Consider the following 14505-nt stretch of genomic DNA (forward strand, 5'->3'; position numbering starts at 1 on the left):
TAAACAGCTGTTATGCCTCTCCTCGAGATAAACACAGTAGATCAGAGATGTCTACTGGCTATGGTCTGACATGAAACACTTTGTGCTGTTACTTGCTTTTCAACATGTATTTTCTCTAAAGCAATAATTTGCCTTTAGATGATAACTCTGTTCTTGGTGGCATTTTTCCCCTCTGGTTTTCCATAGGAAAAGCTTTGTCAGAGTTGTTTAAAGCTCAGATCTTGCTCATACTGGGTTTTCAGTGTTTGCCTGGGAGATGTTGGCTGTAGTTATTAAACTTCACTTCAGTGGCAGTACATCCTCAACATCCTACTCATGCTCTTCTTAACCATTGTTACATTAAGAAAGATGAGTCTGTTGGTTTTTAGCATACCTAGATATGCATAGTCTCCAGCTTTAAAATGTCAGTCTAGCTTAGGTCTGGATAAGACACAAGGTTTAGGGGGTACTGTTACTTGTTGATTCTTTTTTCTTCCTTGTTGCAGTAAATGAGAATGCAGCCCAGCTCTGACCTGAGTTGTGATGATGGTTGGTTGATTGCTTGATTTGCTTGTTTGTTTTAAAGAATTAAAAAAAAATGGGAAAAAAAAAAGAGGAAAAAAAAAAAAAGAACAATAAAGAGGAGCTTTCCAAACCATGTTTTGAGGAGGAGTGAATAATGTGGGTCATGAGAAGGAATTGATAAGTATAAGTCCTGCAGTCAACTGAAAACTCCCAAAGAGCCATCAGGGCTTCGCCTACCTCCGTCTACCAGCAGATCAGAGCTGGTTTGAATTAGCATAAATCTAACAGTGACAACAAGGTTAGTTCAATTCTGATTATGAAGTTTCTACCCTGAGAAATATAAAAGCTAATTACCATCAAGCTATTTTTATAATCTTCTTAATTACATTGCAACAAACTACATTCCTAATTTTTAAGGATGTTGCCAAGTGTGAAGGAAAGGTGCTTTAAGGCAAAACAGACAGAGCTAAGAATAGTTTCCATCTAGGCAATACTGGTTTAAATGAGTGCATAAACACTAATAAAAATGTTAATAATTAGACATTGAGTATTCCACTTTGTTTCCAGCAGTTTGTATGTTGAAAGAAATGTGATATTCCCAGCTACAAGCAGTTAACCTTCCATTTCATAGGAAGGGTGTTCCAATGAAAATTCCAGACCATAATTACTGCACCACCTGAGCAGAATGAAACTTGTATTCAGCAGTACACTGCAGTTATAGTTGGGTTATACTGGCCCTAGCTGTTATGGGGAAGAGGCAAAGGAGAGGACTCACCCTGGGTGAGCCTTGATGCAACCAGTCATGTCATCATAAGGGTGCTGGTGTCTTAAGATACCAGAAATGGTGCCTCATTTCTTCATCAGTGGGGACTTCAACACCATTTCCTGGTTACAGTGTAGAAGAAGTAGTCAAGATGAAATAATAACTAACAGTAAGAATGTTGTTACTGCTTTCACTTCTTAGAAGCTGTTGTTGAATGATTGTGGCAGCAATCAACCATTTTACAAGAAAATGTCTTCCTTCAAAATCAGTTTTTCCTAGTTTCTGCAAATAATTTGATGAGATTGCAGCAGCTTTTGTACACTTCGTGCCCTCAACAATGGGTCTGTCTTTCATATAATATTTATGCAATATTTAAGACTGGGATTTGTGCATTTCATTGTCTTATTCCAGGCTGGGGAGTCCTAGTTTGCCTGCAATTTCTTACATATCCTTCAGTTCTTTTCAGTTCTTATTCATGACCCTGAACTGGAGATGAACAGTCAAACATCAGTCTCATTTCTGACCTCTTGCTTGACCTCTTCAAGATTGCCAGGCAGCACTTCCTCCAGGTAGGTTAGACATGTCCAGCCGTTCCTCTGTGGAAGATTCTAGTGTTTGTTGCTGCAATAAATTTGGCATTTAGAAGGCTGAGACAGAAGCATATTCCTACCCTTCTACTGGCCTGCAAATGGCTTATTGCTGTTATTCTCAGCTTTCTCCCCCTGCTAATGCCAAATGCAAGCAACCTAATTAGATCGTCAATTTCAAGAGCTAATTGCAACAGACCTGGCAGCCTCTGTCTGTCCCTGCCAGGGCACTGGCATGAAGAAGGCCGTCGTGCGCTTTGGAACAGCAGCCCACGTAGTCTGTGCTCCCTCCAATGAAATGTTACCTTCCTCCGTGCCAGGAGCTGCTGCTGAATTTTGGATCTTGGACCCTTCAGATTTGGTGTGGCCGGCTTGACGAGAAAACTGCTGTTGGTCAGACTCCTTAGAGACTGGGGCCAGTGAAAATAAGGACTTGAATCTATTTTCCAAGATGAACCACTTTGCTCCAAAATCTCAGGTGCATCGCAAGAATTCTAATACCGAAGTTTTTCCAGAGTGACAAAATATGACCAGAAATCTCAAGAAAGGAGGACTTCTTATTTTTTTTTTTTTAACTTGATATTACTCTTGCTTGGAAATGAAGGGTGATGTTAAAAATGAGAAATCGCAGCAATGTAGGAGAAGTCAATTGATTTGGCCATTTACAAATAAACAAAGAAGCAAACAACATACACGCAAAACTGTGCTCATTTAAATCCGGTTGTTTTTAGTCTCATCTTCTGAACTAATTGCCGTTCATAATTTCTTTATATTTCTTCTCCTGTCTCCTTACGGGAAGCTAGTTTTTCCCTCCCTTAATACCAGAAACCCTCGTACTGCTTTTCTCTACTGTAACCACCGAAAACCCACCTCAGCAATGACCATCACGGTCACAGAGCAGATTAACTGGTATAAACAGCTCGAGAGTGCTGGCCGCTTATCTGCCAGGGTAAATCAACACTCTTGTTCACACATCCTTGAGCCAGGAAGATTAATTAAAAGCCCCACGTGGCCCCAAAGCTAGAATGTTAAGTAAAGGACTTCCACGGTTTCCATGTAACAAGAGTCTGGGGAGAATGTAAGACTGAGGAGGAAAACAAACACAAGAAAAAAACAAACCCAATGAAAAGTCTTTGATCTGGTGGCTGTCTGATACCTATAACATTGCAGTTTCTAGAAAATAAGAGTGTCAATTTATCACCTCTGTTTTTCACTGCGATTCAAGTCTATTATTTTATATATATTAAAGTATATAAATATATTTTATGGACAGAAGGCAAATGACCTTTTCTAAAGTGTGTCTCCCTTCCTGAGCTGCAAAGGTTAAACAGAACAGCTGTATTCACAGATTGCTCTCAACTGGGAGAAATATTTTTGTGAACTTTTTTCTTCAGACTGCTGCAGTAGAACAAGACCTGGTGGGACGCTGAGCTGCACAGGATGGCAAGGAAAGCGAGTGCAAGTGGGCCTGTTGCTTGCAGATAAAATTCCAGGATTAATCCTCTTCAATACTATGACCCAAATGTCGTATTATTCATTTCATTTGTAATTTGGAGGGGTGTTTCTAGACTGAGTCCACTGAGTTTCTGTGGGTGTGTGGGAGACAGAGCTACTTTCCAGTGAGCACCTCCTGGCTGGCTCAGAGCTCTGTGCCCAGAGGTGGGGCACGTACGTTGCCGGACAGCATCGCTGTATGATGCTGGTTTCAAGTCCTGTGCCTGAGTTTGTCCATCACTATCCATTAGGAGTGAACGAAACTCCTTGGGTCCTGGGTGCTGGTCAGCAAACTCTCAAGCTGTTGTCCTAGCTGTGCGTCGTACAACGCGTGCTCAGGCAGGGGAGCGACCTCAGCATTGAGGACAGCAGATGAGGACATCTCCTGGGAGACACGCTCTCCTCGAATACAGCTCTCGTGCCTTCAGTTTTTCCTTACCCCATGACTTCCTATATTTCTCTTATGTGGTTTTATGCATGCTTAATATGGTCCAAAACATGCGGTCTTCAGTAAGTGAAAAGAATAGTGTTCAAGAGAGCAGGCCTCAAACTTCTGTTTCTGTCAAACTTTCATATAATGTTTTAGTAATGTACCATGAAAGGTGGGCTTTTATCTTGAAAACATAAATTGGCAGGTCATGAATTATTAATTAAATGTGTTGCTAATCCATACCTTGTGTATCTTCAAAGAAAACAAAAACAAAAAAGTAAAATTTAAATCTGCTGGCCAAAGAGGGAGGAAAAAATACGCTCTGTACCATAATTAGAATATTTTCCTGTATTTGTCATCCTTTCCAGATATGTTTTAGTAATATTTTGATCTTCTCCATCCTTTTTCTCTCTGTTTATATTTGAGTAGCAAATGAGGCAGAACCACAGGAGGCCTTTTAAACTGATAGAAAGTGTTTAATGATCTTTGCCATACTGCATTCAAATGTTCCTCTGTCATTACCCAAATCCACAGTAGGGATTCCCTGCTGTTATACATCTCAAGCTCCTCAGAAACATGGTTATGAATTTCAGGAATACGGCTTTGATTCTCAGAATTTCCATCTTAAAGGAGAGTCCTACAGATTAAAGGAACACCAACGTTACCGCCCCACTGTTGCTTTGCACTGAGTAACTTAGACAAACAGCAAGTTATGTAAGTATCCAAGAGCTCATTCACTTACTAATTCAGTAACTGTTTTCTCTCTCTCCCTGTTTTTAGAAGCAGAAACAGAAATCCTATTGGTCCAGGAAAGTATGGATATGGAAAAGTGCCATACATTTTGCCTTTACAAACTGATACTGGTCAGCAGCCGCAGAAACTTCGGAGGCAGCGACAGTCATCAAGGAACCATGCGTTTCATCAAAGTCCAAGTCTCATGAACTCTTACAGCCAGTCAGCTAGCCCTTCACTTCAACATGGGAATCTTTATCAAGAAGGTGGGCCTCAAGCTGGACACCAAGTCCTGGGACCCTCAGTTTATCAGTCATCTTCATTTCCAGTCTCTCAAAACTTGTTTCATAGCAGTGACTTAAGCCATCATGGGTCTGCATCCCATCAGGCAGTCCAGGGTCAGCCCCAGCCTCAAAGGGCTGCAGCTATTGTATGCATTGGCACCTACAAGCAATATAAACTCTGCAACACAAATGTAAGTCTGAATTTCTTATATTTAATTTTGGACAACTGTTGGTTTTCCCTAATGTGCTAGATGTTCATATAGTCAAGAAGTTAAGTTGAGCACTGTTTTTTAATTTTTTGAGTACTTTTCATGTACTTACTTTAAAAGTGTCTTGGTGAATACTAAAAGTAGATGTATAATATAGTAGTTATCTAAAAACGTAACTTAAAGGATTTAAAGCAGTTGTTAAATCTACCAGTGTGTGCAATTCTGATTTGATAGACAGAGAAACCAAGTCACAGGAACGCTGAACTTTTTTTTTCGATGCAAGAAATGAAAAAATGGCATTGAAATATACCATATTATGAAGGCTTCCTACTTCTTAGTCCCCTAAGATAAGGCTATCATTCTGGGAGGGCTGCTTAGGATCTAAATAGCATTAGAGCCAGTACCCGGTAGCTTTGATCACTTAAGTATCTTTCCATGGTGCTGTGTGCATTCTGGAGTAGATGCTACTTTTATTAGCATCCAAACTCAGTGCTTTGATTTTGGCCTTCTAGCTTATTGGAGAGAAAATCTGTTCTGCGTTAATTTTAAAATAAAACTTAGTGTGTTATTGCTTCATTCAAAAATGTTCGGCTGGGTGTAGCTCTATGCTCTGGGGCAGTCTCCCATTGTATGTGGGAAGCTAGTGAGGTTTTAGTATTTCTCCACACAAGCAATTTCTACCATGCTAAAATATTCTGTTTCTGGCTGTGTCACTTAAGTATTTCCTAAAGTATCTCATCTTAATATTTGTGTCCTACTGGGGCCACGAATGTAACGTCATGTGGCAAATGTCAAGAAGCTCCTCTGTGGTTATTAGAAGCAGGGTGCTCAAGCGTGCTGTCAGTGTGCTGACACATTAGGCCATGTATGTCTGAGTGAATGTGTGATTCTTCTGCGTGTTTGAAATCCTGTCGCATTTAGTGGAAGGCTGCACAGTGGAGATGTAGCAAGAGAACATACGATCAGGATAACAAAAAACTAACTTAAGCAGGTCAGACGAGTGTCTTTTTGCCTGGTAGTCTAGTGGTTATTGCATTTGCTTTATTTATGAATGAAGTCCATTGATTGAGCCTAGAGAAGTTGATTGAAGAGACCCAATGTCAAGAAAGTTGGTTTAGTGTGTTTTTCTGAAAGAGAAAGCGTGAAAGAGTTGCTTTGAGCCTCTGAGTGTAGTCCCCGTTACACAATGCTGTTTGGATTTTTTTTTTCTTATTTTTATTTTAAGGGAAAGGGAAATAAACTTGCTTAGTGGGCATTAATTTGTTAAGTCAGCAGTGCTGAATTTGATCACTTGCGTTAAAAGTGATACACAAATACTTCAGTGGCCAACATGTGAACTCTGCTGTTCTCTAGTAAACCTTTCATTACGATGGTACCCAACACTTGTGTATTGCTTTGAATTACTCTCTAGGGGTTTTTACCACCATGTGATAAGCCTTTGTTTGGGATCCATGTTCCTTTTCAATATATCGCATCTCCTTGTGGTAATCCATATCTATTTTGTCCCTTACTGCATCAAGGCAAAAAGTGGGGCTATATTCTGCATGATTTACGAAATATAACAAAAAGATTTCCGGGAAAGATCTCTTCAGAGAGCAAAAGCTGATAGGTGAGGAAGTTAGAAATGAGCTGGAGGAAAGAAGTAATTCCAGATAATCCCAGGTGGCCTAGGTGGTGGATAAGGAAGGTTCGTAGAGAAAACTGGTTGAGAATGACAAGCAGGATGGAGAGATGAGGGCTGGGAGCTTGTGAATTAGACAGTGACAAGAAGTGCTGTTCAGTATGATGAGTGGTCTGGCCATTCCAGATTTTTTGTTGGTAGTAGGCGAACGTAAGTGAAAATATTTTCACGTTAATTCTGGAAACCAAATAGGTGAGCATACTGTTACTTCATCTTTGCCACGGTTGCATGTATAAATGCAGTTATAAAGAAGTTGTTAATATTACCTGAGAGTTTTAATAAAGAGAAATTGTAGATGATGTAGCTCCTCCTAGGCGTGGAACTCTACATAGTGATGGCGTTTATTTAATGGAATTTCTATTCCCCTCAGAGAAGCCATGACTGCTTTGGAGGCTATTTTTCTCTCTAGAATGTGGTAATTAATATAACTATAAAAAAGAAGTTGCTAAGAACCGTTTTAGCTATAAATGCCAGGATGAAAGCAAGACAAGGCTGATAGTGTTTCATCTTGTTTGCTTGTTCGTCCTGATTAAATGCTTCTGCACATAGGTTTTAATTTAATTTATCAGCAGTGACATGTACCAGAGGCCTTGACAGCATGCAGAGAACAGTCTCTCTCTCTCTTTTTTTTTTATTTATACTTTTTCTTTTTTAATTCTTTCCGGAGCATAGCAAAACAGAAAATCTCATTTATGGAGAGGAAAATAATCTGTTAAGTTATCCTGGTGTTTAGCCACTCCTTCTACAGTTTCTCCTAAGGGCAGTTAATTGATAACAAATTAAGTCAATGTGCCTTGGTCCATTAGGTCATTTCCTCATTATTGTACATTTATTGTTTTTTTCATTAATAGCTGAACTCATTTTACATGACTGACAGCTCGGTTCATAAAAGTTAACCTTAGGCATTCTGGTTAGAGAGAACCTAGGAAGTGCTTATATTTGCTCAAGTGGTTTGGCAGTTTCATTAAACCCATTTTCTCATTGTACCAGTAGCTTCCTCTCCTCAGTGCCTCGCGTCCATGCTTTGTGCATGCCCACCCCTGAATGCACAGCTGCCTGGCACCTCTTCATGCAGGAAACAAGCAATAAGCATCTGTCCCTTACAAAGGGGCAGTACTGTTGGATCTTACTGAGACCATAAGCTGTTTGTAATGCGGTAAGATTCTCCCAGTGTAGTCTTAAGTTCCTCCAAAATGAAGGATCGATGTAAATCTTTGTTACTTCCCCCTGCATTAGAGGAAAGAGAATTACATGGGCGCGTGAGTAAAGTAGAGTTTGAATGCCAACTTGTTTGCGTTTTGTCACCAGAACAGAGGAAACAACTGAAATGGAACATTTATTTACTGAACCCTTTTTGTTACTGATTCTCACAAGCACTGCCAAGTCGCTAGCTCTTTGTGAGTGGCTGAATGTGTGAGCGTGTTTGTAAATTAACTTCAGGCTGAGGGTTGTTTGAGGAGTGTTCACAAGGCAACTTTCAGGGCTCTGGATGTTCAAGCCTGCTTGTGCAGCGTGAATTTGGTAAGGCAGAGTAACCCTTTAAAAAGTCAATTTTATCTAATTTAATATAATTTTTGTAAGACACAGAGTGAGTTGTGGCTTGTTGGTAAGGACATTTAACACTCAGTATGCTGTCCTTGGGGGGAGTGCAGGCAAGAAGGCCCTGCTTGCCCGACAGCTCGCTCCCTTTCTCGTTCTGCAGTCCTCGCTTCCCAGGTTGCACCCATGTGGTTCGGTCTGCAGGCACACGGTAACCGTGACCAAATACATGCTCTGGTTATGGAACTTGTAAAGTAAGATGGTGACTGTTTTGTGATTCAATTACAATACAGCAAAAAGCATGGAAAAAATAGAGGAATTCATATACAAGTTTCACCATGCAGAGCAACACAAAATGCACATACAGCCTAAATTGTCTTTAGCTATTGACTGAGGTATGTTCTGGATAAAGTTTATATTTTTGCTTTTGTATGAATTTGCAAAAAAACAAGCCAAAACATATAGAAGACTAAGCTGAGGTTAGGTAAGAGGCTTACGGCCAATCCCTAGCTCTATCATGATGGGGTAAATTGTTCCATTCACTTCAGTGCCTACAGAATATTAATGATGATGATGCTAATTTTGACTGGTATGAGTCAGTCCAACTTTCCAGTGGAAGGCTTTTTTTGATGCAGAATTCTAATTTATTCTAATTAAATAGGAATGAAATATTCCGCAGGATTGTGTTGAGTCCATTTAAAACTGACGTGCTCTGTCACCTAACCACATAGGTAGGCATTGGCAGGTTCCCTTGCTGTATGGGATCTCGGGCTGAGTCACCAGCTTGTTGGCATTCTGCCCAAGAGTTTTTGGTGTTTTCCTCTACATCCATACTTTTCCATTGAAGTATTTCCCATGTTCCAATTTTTAACAGAGGTGTAAGTGGAAATGTTTAATTTTGTGTTTAAAAGAAGATGTAATTCCCTGAAGGCCTTTTCACAAAAGCTGCAAGGAAGTGTGCATTCTTGAATGTAGTTGGGATGCTCAGATAATGAGAAAATGACAAATAGATGGCTATGTATTTTTAAGGTAACTTTATTTTTTTCCAACTGAAAAGCCCCTTTTTATTCCCAAAGAGCTACTGTGTGGTTTGTTTATTCTCTTTTTGAGATTTGTGTAGAGTAGGTTTTTGACATAAGTGGAAAAGCCGGGTTATGATGACTTACCTCTTCCTGAGGAAACAACCTTGACTTTATGTCAGGAATTTTCCCTTCGAACAATGTGGGATTGCTTGTACGTTTGGTACTCTGACATTCTGTGGCTATATAGGAAACTTATTAAAAGCTTATGTGGGTTTACATTACTTTGGGTTGTACTGACATTTCTTTGAATGTTGATATTTGCAGCAGAACTTCATAAATATTAATACAGAATGCATTATCACTGATAGACTTACCTTACCAGGCAGTGGCACAGAGATATCGCTTGTAAAACATCCTACTTAGTTTGGTCGAGTGTCCCTCGTGTTCAAAAGAGTTGCATAGAGACATCTTTGACGGAGCTCTTGGACCACAGTTGTTTCCTCTGCATCTCTCTCTACTTTATGGAACTCCCTTCAACAACTGAAGACTACAATAGGAAAAAAAAAAAAAAGTATTATGATGTACTTATTAGAATTTGAATAAATTATGTGAAAGTGGATGACTTAAATCATGAGGAAAAATAGGTTGGTGTAATTTCAGAAGCTTTCTGTAACAATTTTATTCCACGAGCGTGCTGTGTACACAAAGTCAACTCTTCTACATCAAGTAATTATTACTAGATTAATTATTTATTAATCTAGTTAAACATATGTAACATGGCAATAATCATAAAATTTATATATATTTTTTTATGTCCAGGGGCTTATGATTTTTAATTAAAATTCAGTTACTTGCAAGATAATCTTATAAGTTATTTTAAACTAATCTAGCATCTAGGAGTCCAAGGGTCATGCTCTAATACCCTGTTGTGCAAAGAACTGTGAAAACATGGACTTAAAAAGCTAGGTGCCACATAAAAATGTGCTAATGTACATATGGCTACAGGCATAGCCTGTATTCTCTGGGCCAGGGAGAAATGATCAGTAGGATCTGTAATGTTCTCATGATAACCTCATCATACAGAAATCATGAGATTTTATCTTTTTCCAAAGACAATTTAGTAATATATAAATAAAGTATTTGAGACATCTATGTACTGTTTGAAGTTGGATGGTGCAGGATATGTCTAAGGATTGCTGAAGATTCAGACCCTCATTTACGTCTAGTAATAGCGTGATATAAAAACGTTAATTCATATAACTGTCTCAAAATTAAAAACAAAATGTGTATCATTTGTTTCCTAACTATTCAGCAGTCTAGGAGTGGGAGGTTTGATTTGACAATTGGGATTGTCTGAGATGTCACTTTTATTTTGAAAAAGAGTGAATGGAATGCATATATTACAGAGGAGAGGAAGAGGGAAAAAGATCCACTGTATCCAATCACTTCATCAGTTGTGTGAATAACAGCATTAGCATTTAAAAATACTGTAGAGTGATTTGGAAACTTTTTTCTAATATCTGTTGAACTGAGTCACTTTTTTCCCCCACAGTGAAACATTACTGTGGAGTGACTGAGTGGTGCATTGCCTTGCCATCACTCAAACCTCTGTGCCAAGTTTTGAAGAGGAAACTAATCAGTGAAAATTGGGAGTTCGGAATTTCAACCATCTGAAGTCAGCTGGTTGCATTCCTGACGTATCTGTAGATTGGTTTAATAGAGTACTGTAAATTTGAGTAGTTGTTTTTTTTATCAATATGGACAAGTGTTGCGGGAGATATTTTATGGCATTCCAGCCTGACTTTGCTTGTTGGTGTCAAGTGATATTGACAAAAGTGTTTGTCTGAAATTCTGGTGCATAATTATTCAATACTCCTATAATTCAAGGAAGAATTTTGCTTTTTGTTCATATGTTAGTTTAATAGTATACAGGCTTTAGAAGCAGGGGAAACTGCAGATGTCTAGAAATTGTTGAAGGGAAATCCCTTGAATGAATTTTAAAAATATGTATTTTTTAAAATGTTGCCTTTCTGAACATTTGTTAACTATTCCCTTTAATTACAGGCATAGAAAACACCTCCTATCAGATGACACTATCTTCTTTAGTATGTGAAAAGAGTAATTTTTTTCTGGTATTTTTACTGGATTATTTCAGTGCTTATGATAGTAACGTACTATGCATTTCCAAGAACATTAATTACATAATGGCAGGAATTTGCAGAGAAAGTGCCCATCAGAACACTCCCAATCTTTGCTTGTACTGACCGAGGTGAGTGGAGGAAGAAGGAAATACAGAAGCTGCCAAAAATTAAGCTAAGGTTGCTGAAGGATAAGGTGGTCCGTCAGCAATGCTGTTTCTAGTGTTGTTTTTTTTTTTTTAAACCAGGACTCTGAATCTGCAAACAAAAATTCATGTAGAAAGTTAGGAAACAAACATAAGATTACAACTAGCAAGAAGGTGTTCCCTTGCCTGACAAGGAAGTAGCTGTGTTGGAGGATGGTAGTACCAACCCTTTCCCTCAAAAGTGCTGAAAATAGGAACTTGGCACTACATGCTGTGTGGTGCTCAAAAGAGTTAAATATGATATTTTTTTTTCTTCCCCATATGAAGAGCTAACTGCATACAGAACAGTGCAAAACCCAGAAGTAATTAAAGCAGTGGTGATACTTAAATACATAAAAATCAGGCAGTGATGCTCTGTCTCTTCTTTGCTAGTACTTTGTCAAAGCACTTTGTCAAGACTGCTATGTGTATGCCAAGAAATAACACCTTTCCAGACACCATATTGCACATGCAGAGATATGCAAGTTTAATTAATGAAGCAGAGTTTCTTTCTAGCGATAGGTTGGTAAGGCTGTTGATCTTTCAACTCTTGACTTATAGTTGTGGAAAAGCCAATCTCATATTTCTTTTATTTGTCCCTGCACTGTTAGTGAGGCAATGGGTGATCTGTGGTGGTTAGAAGCCAGGGAAATAGCGTGTACCCCTCCCTGCCATCTATCTTCTGTTTTTAGCTGCAATAATGTCCTAGCCAAGCAATGTATTGTTTTCTTTTTCTGTATTTTTGGTTGCATTATCATTTGCTAAAGATAGCAAGCATACTAATTGTCTTGGAAAATACCTAGTTATTCACAAACCGAGAAAGGATTGGACTAAGCAAATTGGTGAAAAAAATAGGTGAACTTTTTCCCCAAAGTGGCAGAGTGCCCGCTTCCAGAAGCTGCAGACCATCTTTATTGTGCACATCCATTGTATACCTCCTAGGTTCTATAGTTAATGAGACAGTGATTACATAAGTAACTTCGAACTAAACATTCCTGTTTCATCCCCGGAGTAATTCCATCCTGCAAAATGAATGACTCAGAGGTCATATGGAAAAACAGTGTAATCATACAGATGAGAATGGGCCTCTTAGGCACAAAAAAAAAAAACAAATTATATAGTAATTTGCAAGGGCAATTTGGTGTCTTCTAAGTTGAGGTTAAGCGTTCTTTTAATGTCCTGTAGTGTACTGTATGGAACTTTATAGTTTCAAAACAAAAAAGAAGAAGCCTTTAAAACCAGAATTCTGTCCCATGATAGGTCAGTATTCACAGGACTGATCGGGTCATTGCAGTTGAGCCAGTGGTAGGAGTTCACCCTTTACTAGTACTATAGGGCAATGAAAATGCTTTGTCATGGCGTTCACTTTATTTTTTTTTAACACAGGTGTTTCAGCCATTCTTCCAAGTGCATCCCATCTGTGCTCCTTACCTTCTAGCAGAAGCAGTCAGTTTTCACTTTCTTAGTACCTTGTCTGATATTTTCCATCTCATCTCCCCATTTCTTCTGCCTACAATCCCACTCCTTTTTGCTTAGGTTCCCTGCCTTCTCACCAGTTTCTTCTAGTTTCACTTCTCTGGACAATTTGCTCATCCACTGTCATTTCTTGAATCCCTATCCAAAGTTTTAGTCATGTTTTTGCAAGGTATTCCATACATTCTAGGGACAGGTTTTTGTATTAGGCCACTTCTTTGTATCGTCCATGGTGCCTGCAACAGGATCAAGGTCACTCTTGAAAACGGAACAGAGACATGTCCCGTGTTCGTTCCTAGTGCCTGCCCCCAGAATGGACCTCAGGAGCACGTACCAGTAATTGCTGGAAAACTGATCGAGCTCTGTGAGTCTCAGTTGGATCATGCCTCTTGTAAACAGACTGTTCCAGTACATTAGCTGTGAAACTTTGTTAAAGTTTTTACTGCGCATGTGCAAAGTATGATTATCAGTATTTTTTTTTCAAAAGCTTGTGGCTTGGCTATATTTGGATAAATTTCCATATAAAAGGCAGAAGATGCGTTCTTGACAAAAAGCACTTTCCTGGCTGGCTCCGTTTCACTCATTAAAAGGAGACAGACACTTACATTTTGGGGAAAAAAAAAAATCAGACTATTTGAAGCATGGGAAAAAAATAAAACACTTATCCCCTCTTGTTTTCCTTTAGACTCATTCTTGGATGAAATACTTCAGTCAAAAAAAATGAGATTAAGACAGATACCAGGAGTGGAAAATTTTAGCCTGGATGGTTAAAGTTGGATGAACTCATAAGTAAACAGACAGTGCTACCAGCTGTAGTAGTACCAAAGCATTATAATATATGGTAAATGTATCTGCTAATTTAAAGTGGCACTTTTTTTTTTTTTAGACGTATAAATTGGGGTAAAATACAAAACGCATTGCAGAAGTAGTTAAACAGATTAAGAATGTCTTGTATCAGAAACTGTTTGTGGATGTGATTTTTGATGGAAACAAGAAAACTAACATACGAATAATACTGCACTTTTTGTTACAAGTGATTAAGAGGTTGCAGGAGCCAAGTGTAAGCTATGTGTATGGTGCTCTACAACTGTTCACTTTGTGTGGAAGACAAACGTTCCAGAAAAATAAAGGTGGGTCATCTTTAAAAAAAAAAAAAAAAAATTAAAAAAAAAAAAGCTTACTCTCAATGGATTTACCAGAATCACCCTAGATGACATAACTTGTACATTTGTGCTTCACAAAACTCCTCTAAACATTTCTGTTCCCTGATTGTCATGTAAAATAGAAGTTTTTTGCTAAGAACACTGATTATTTACCATAATGAGGTGTTTTTGTTTTTGTTTAAATTAAGATGTGGAGTATTGTGGTAATACAAATCAAAAACTTTCCTAAACTTTTAGTCCTTCTGCTGGACCTATTCAGGTAATCCCTCATCCCACACAGAGGCCGCTTATTTAAATGGAA

At 38.6% G+C, this 14505-nt stretch overlaps 1 protein-coding gene across 3 annotated transcripts in view; it reads left to right on the forward strand.

Annotated features, from left to right (window-relative positions):
- The window catches only part of THSD4 (thrombospondin type 1 domain containing 4), a 299851-nt gene that overhangs the window by 54670 nt on the left and 230676 nt on the right, over nt 1-14505 (forward strand). For all 3 annotated transcript variants that reach the window (XM_013177461.3, XM_048060302.2, XM_048060303.2), the window contains exon 5: nt 4559-4985. In XM_013177461.3, coding sequence (XP_013032915.1) covers nt 4559-4985 — 427 coding nt within the window. The remainder of the gene's footprint in view (nt 1-4558; nt 4986-14505) is intronic.

Source organism: Anser cygnoides, chromosome 11 (assembly GCF_040182565.1).
Source record: "Anser cygnoides isolate HZ-2024a breed goose chromosome 11, Taihu_goose_T2T_genome, whole genome shotgun sequence".
Taxonomy (NCBI): Eukaryota; Metazoa; Chordata; class Aves; order Anseriformes; family Anatidae; genus Anser; species Anser cygnoides.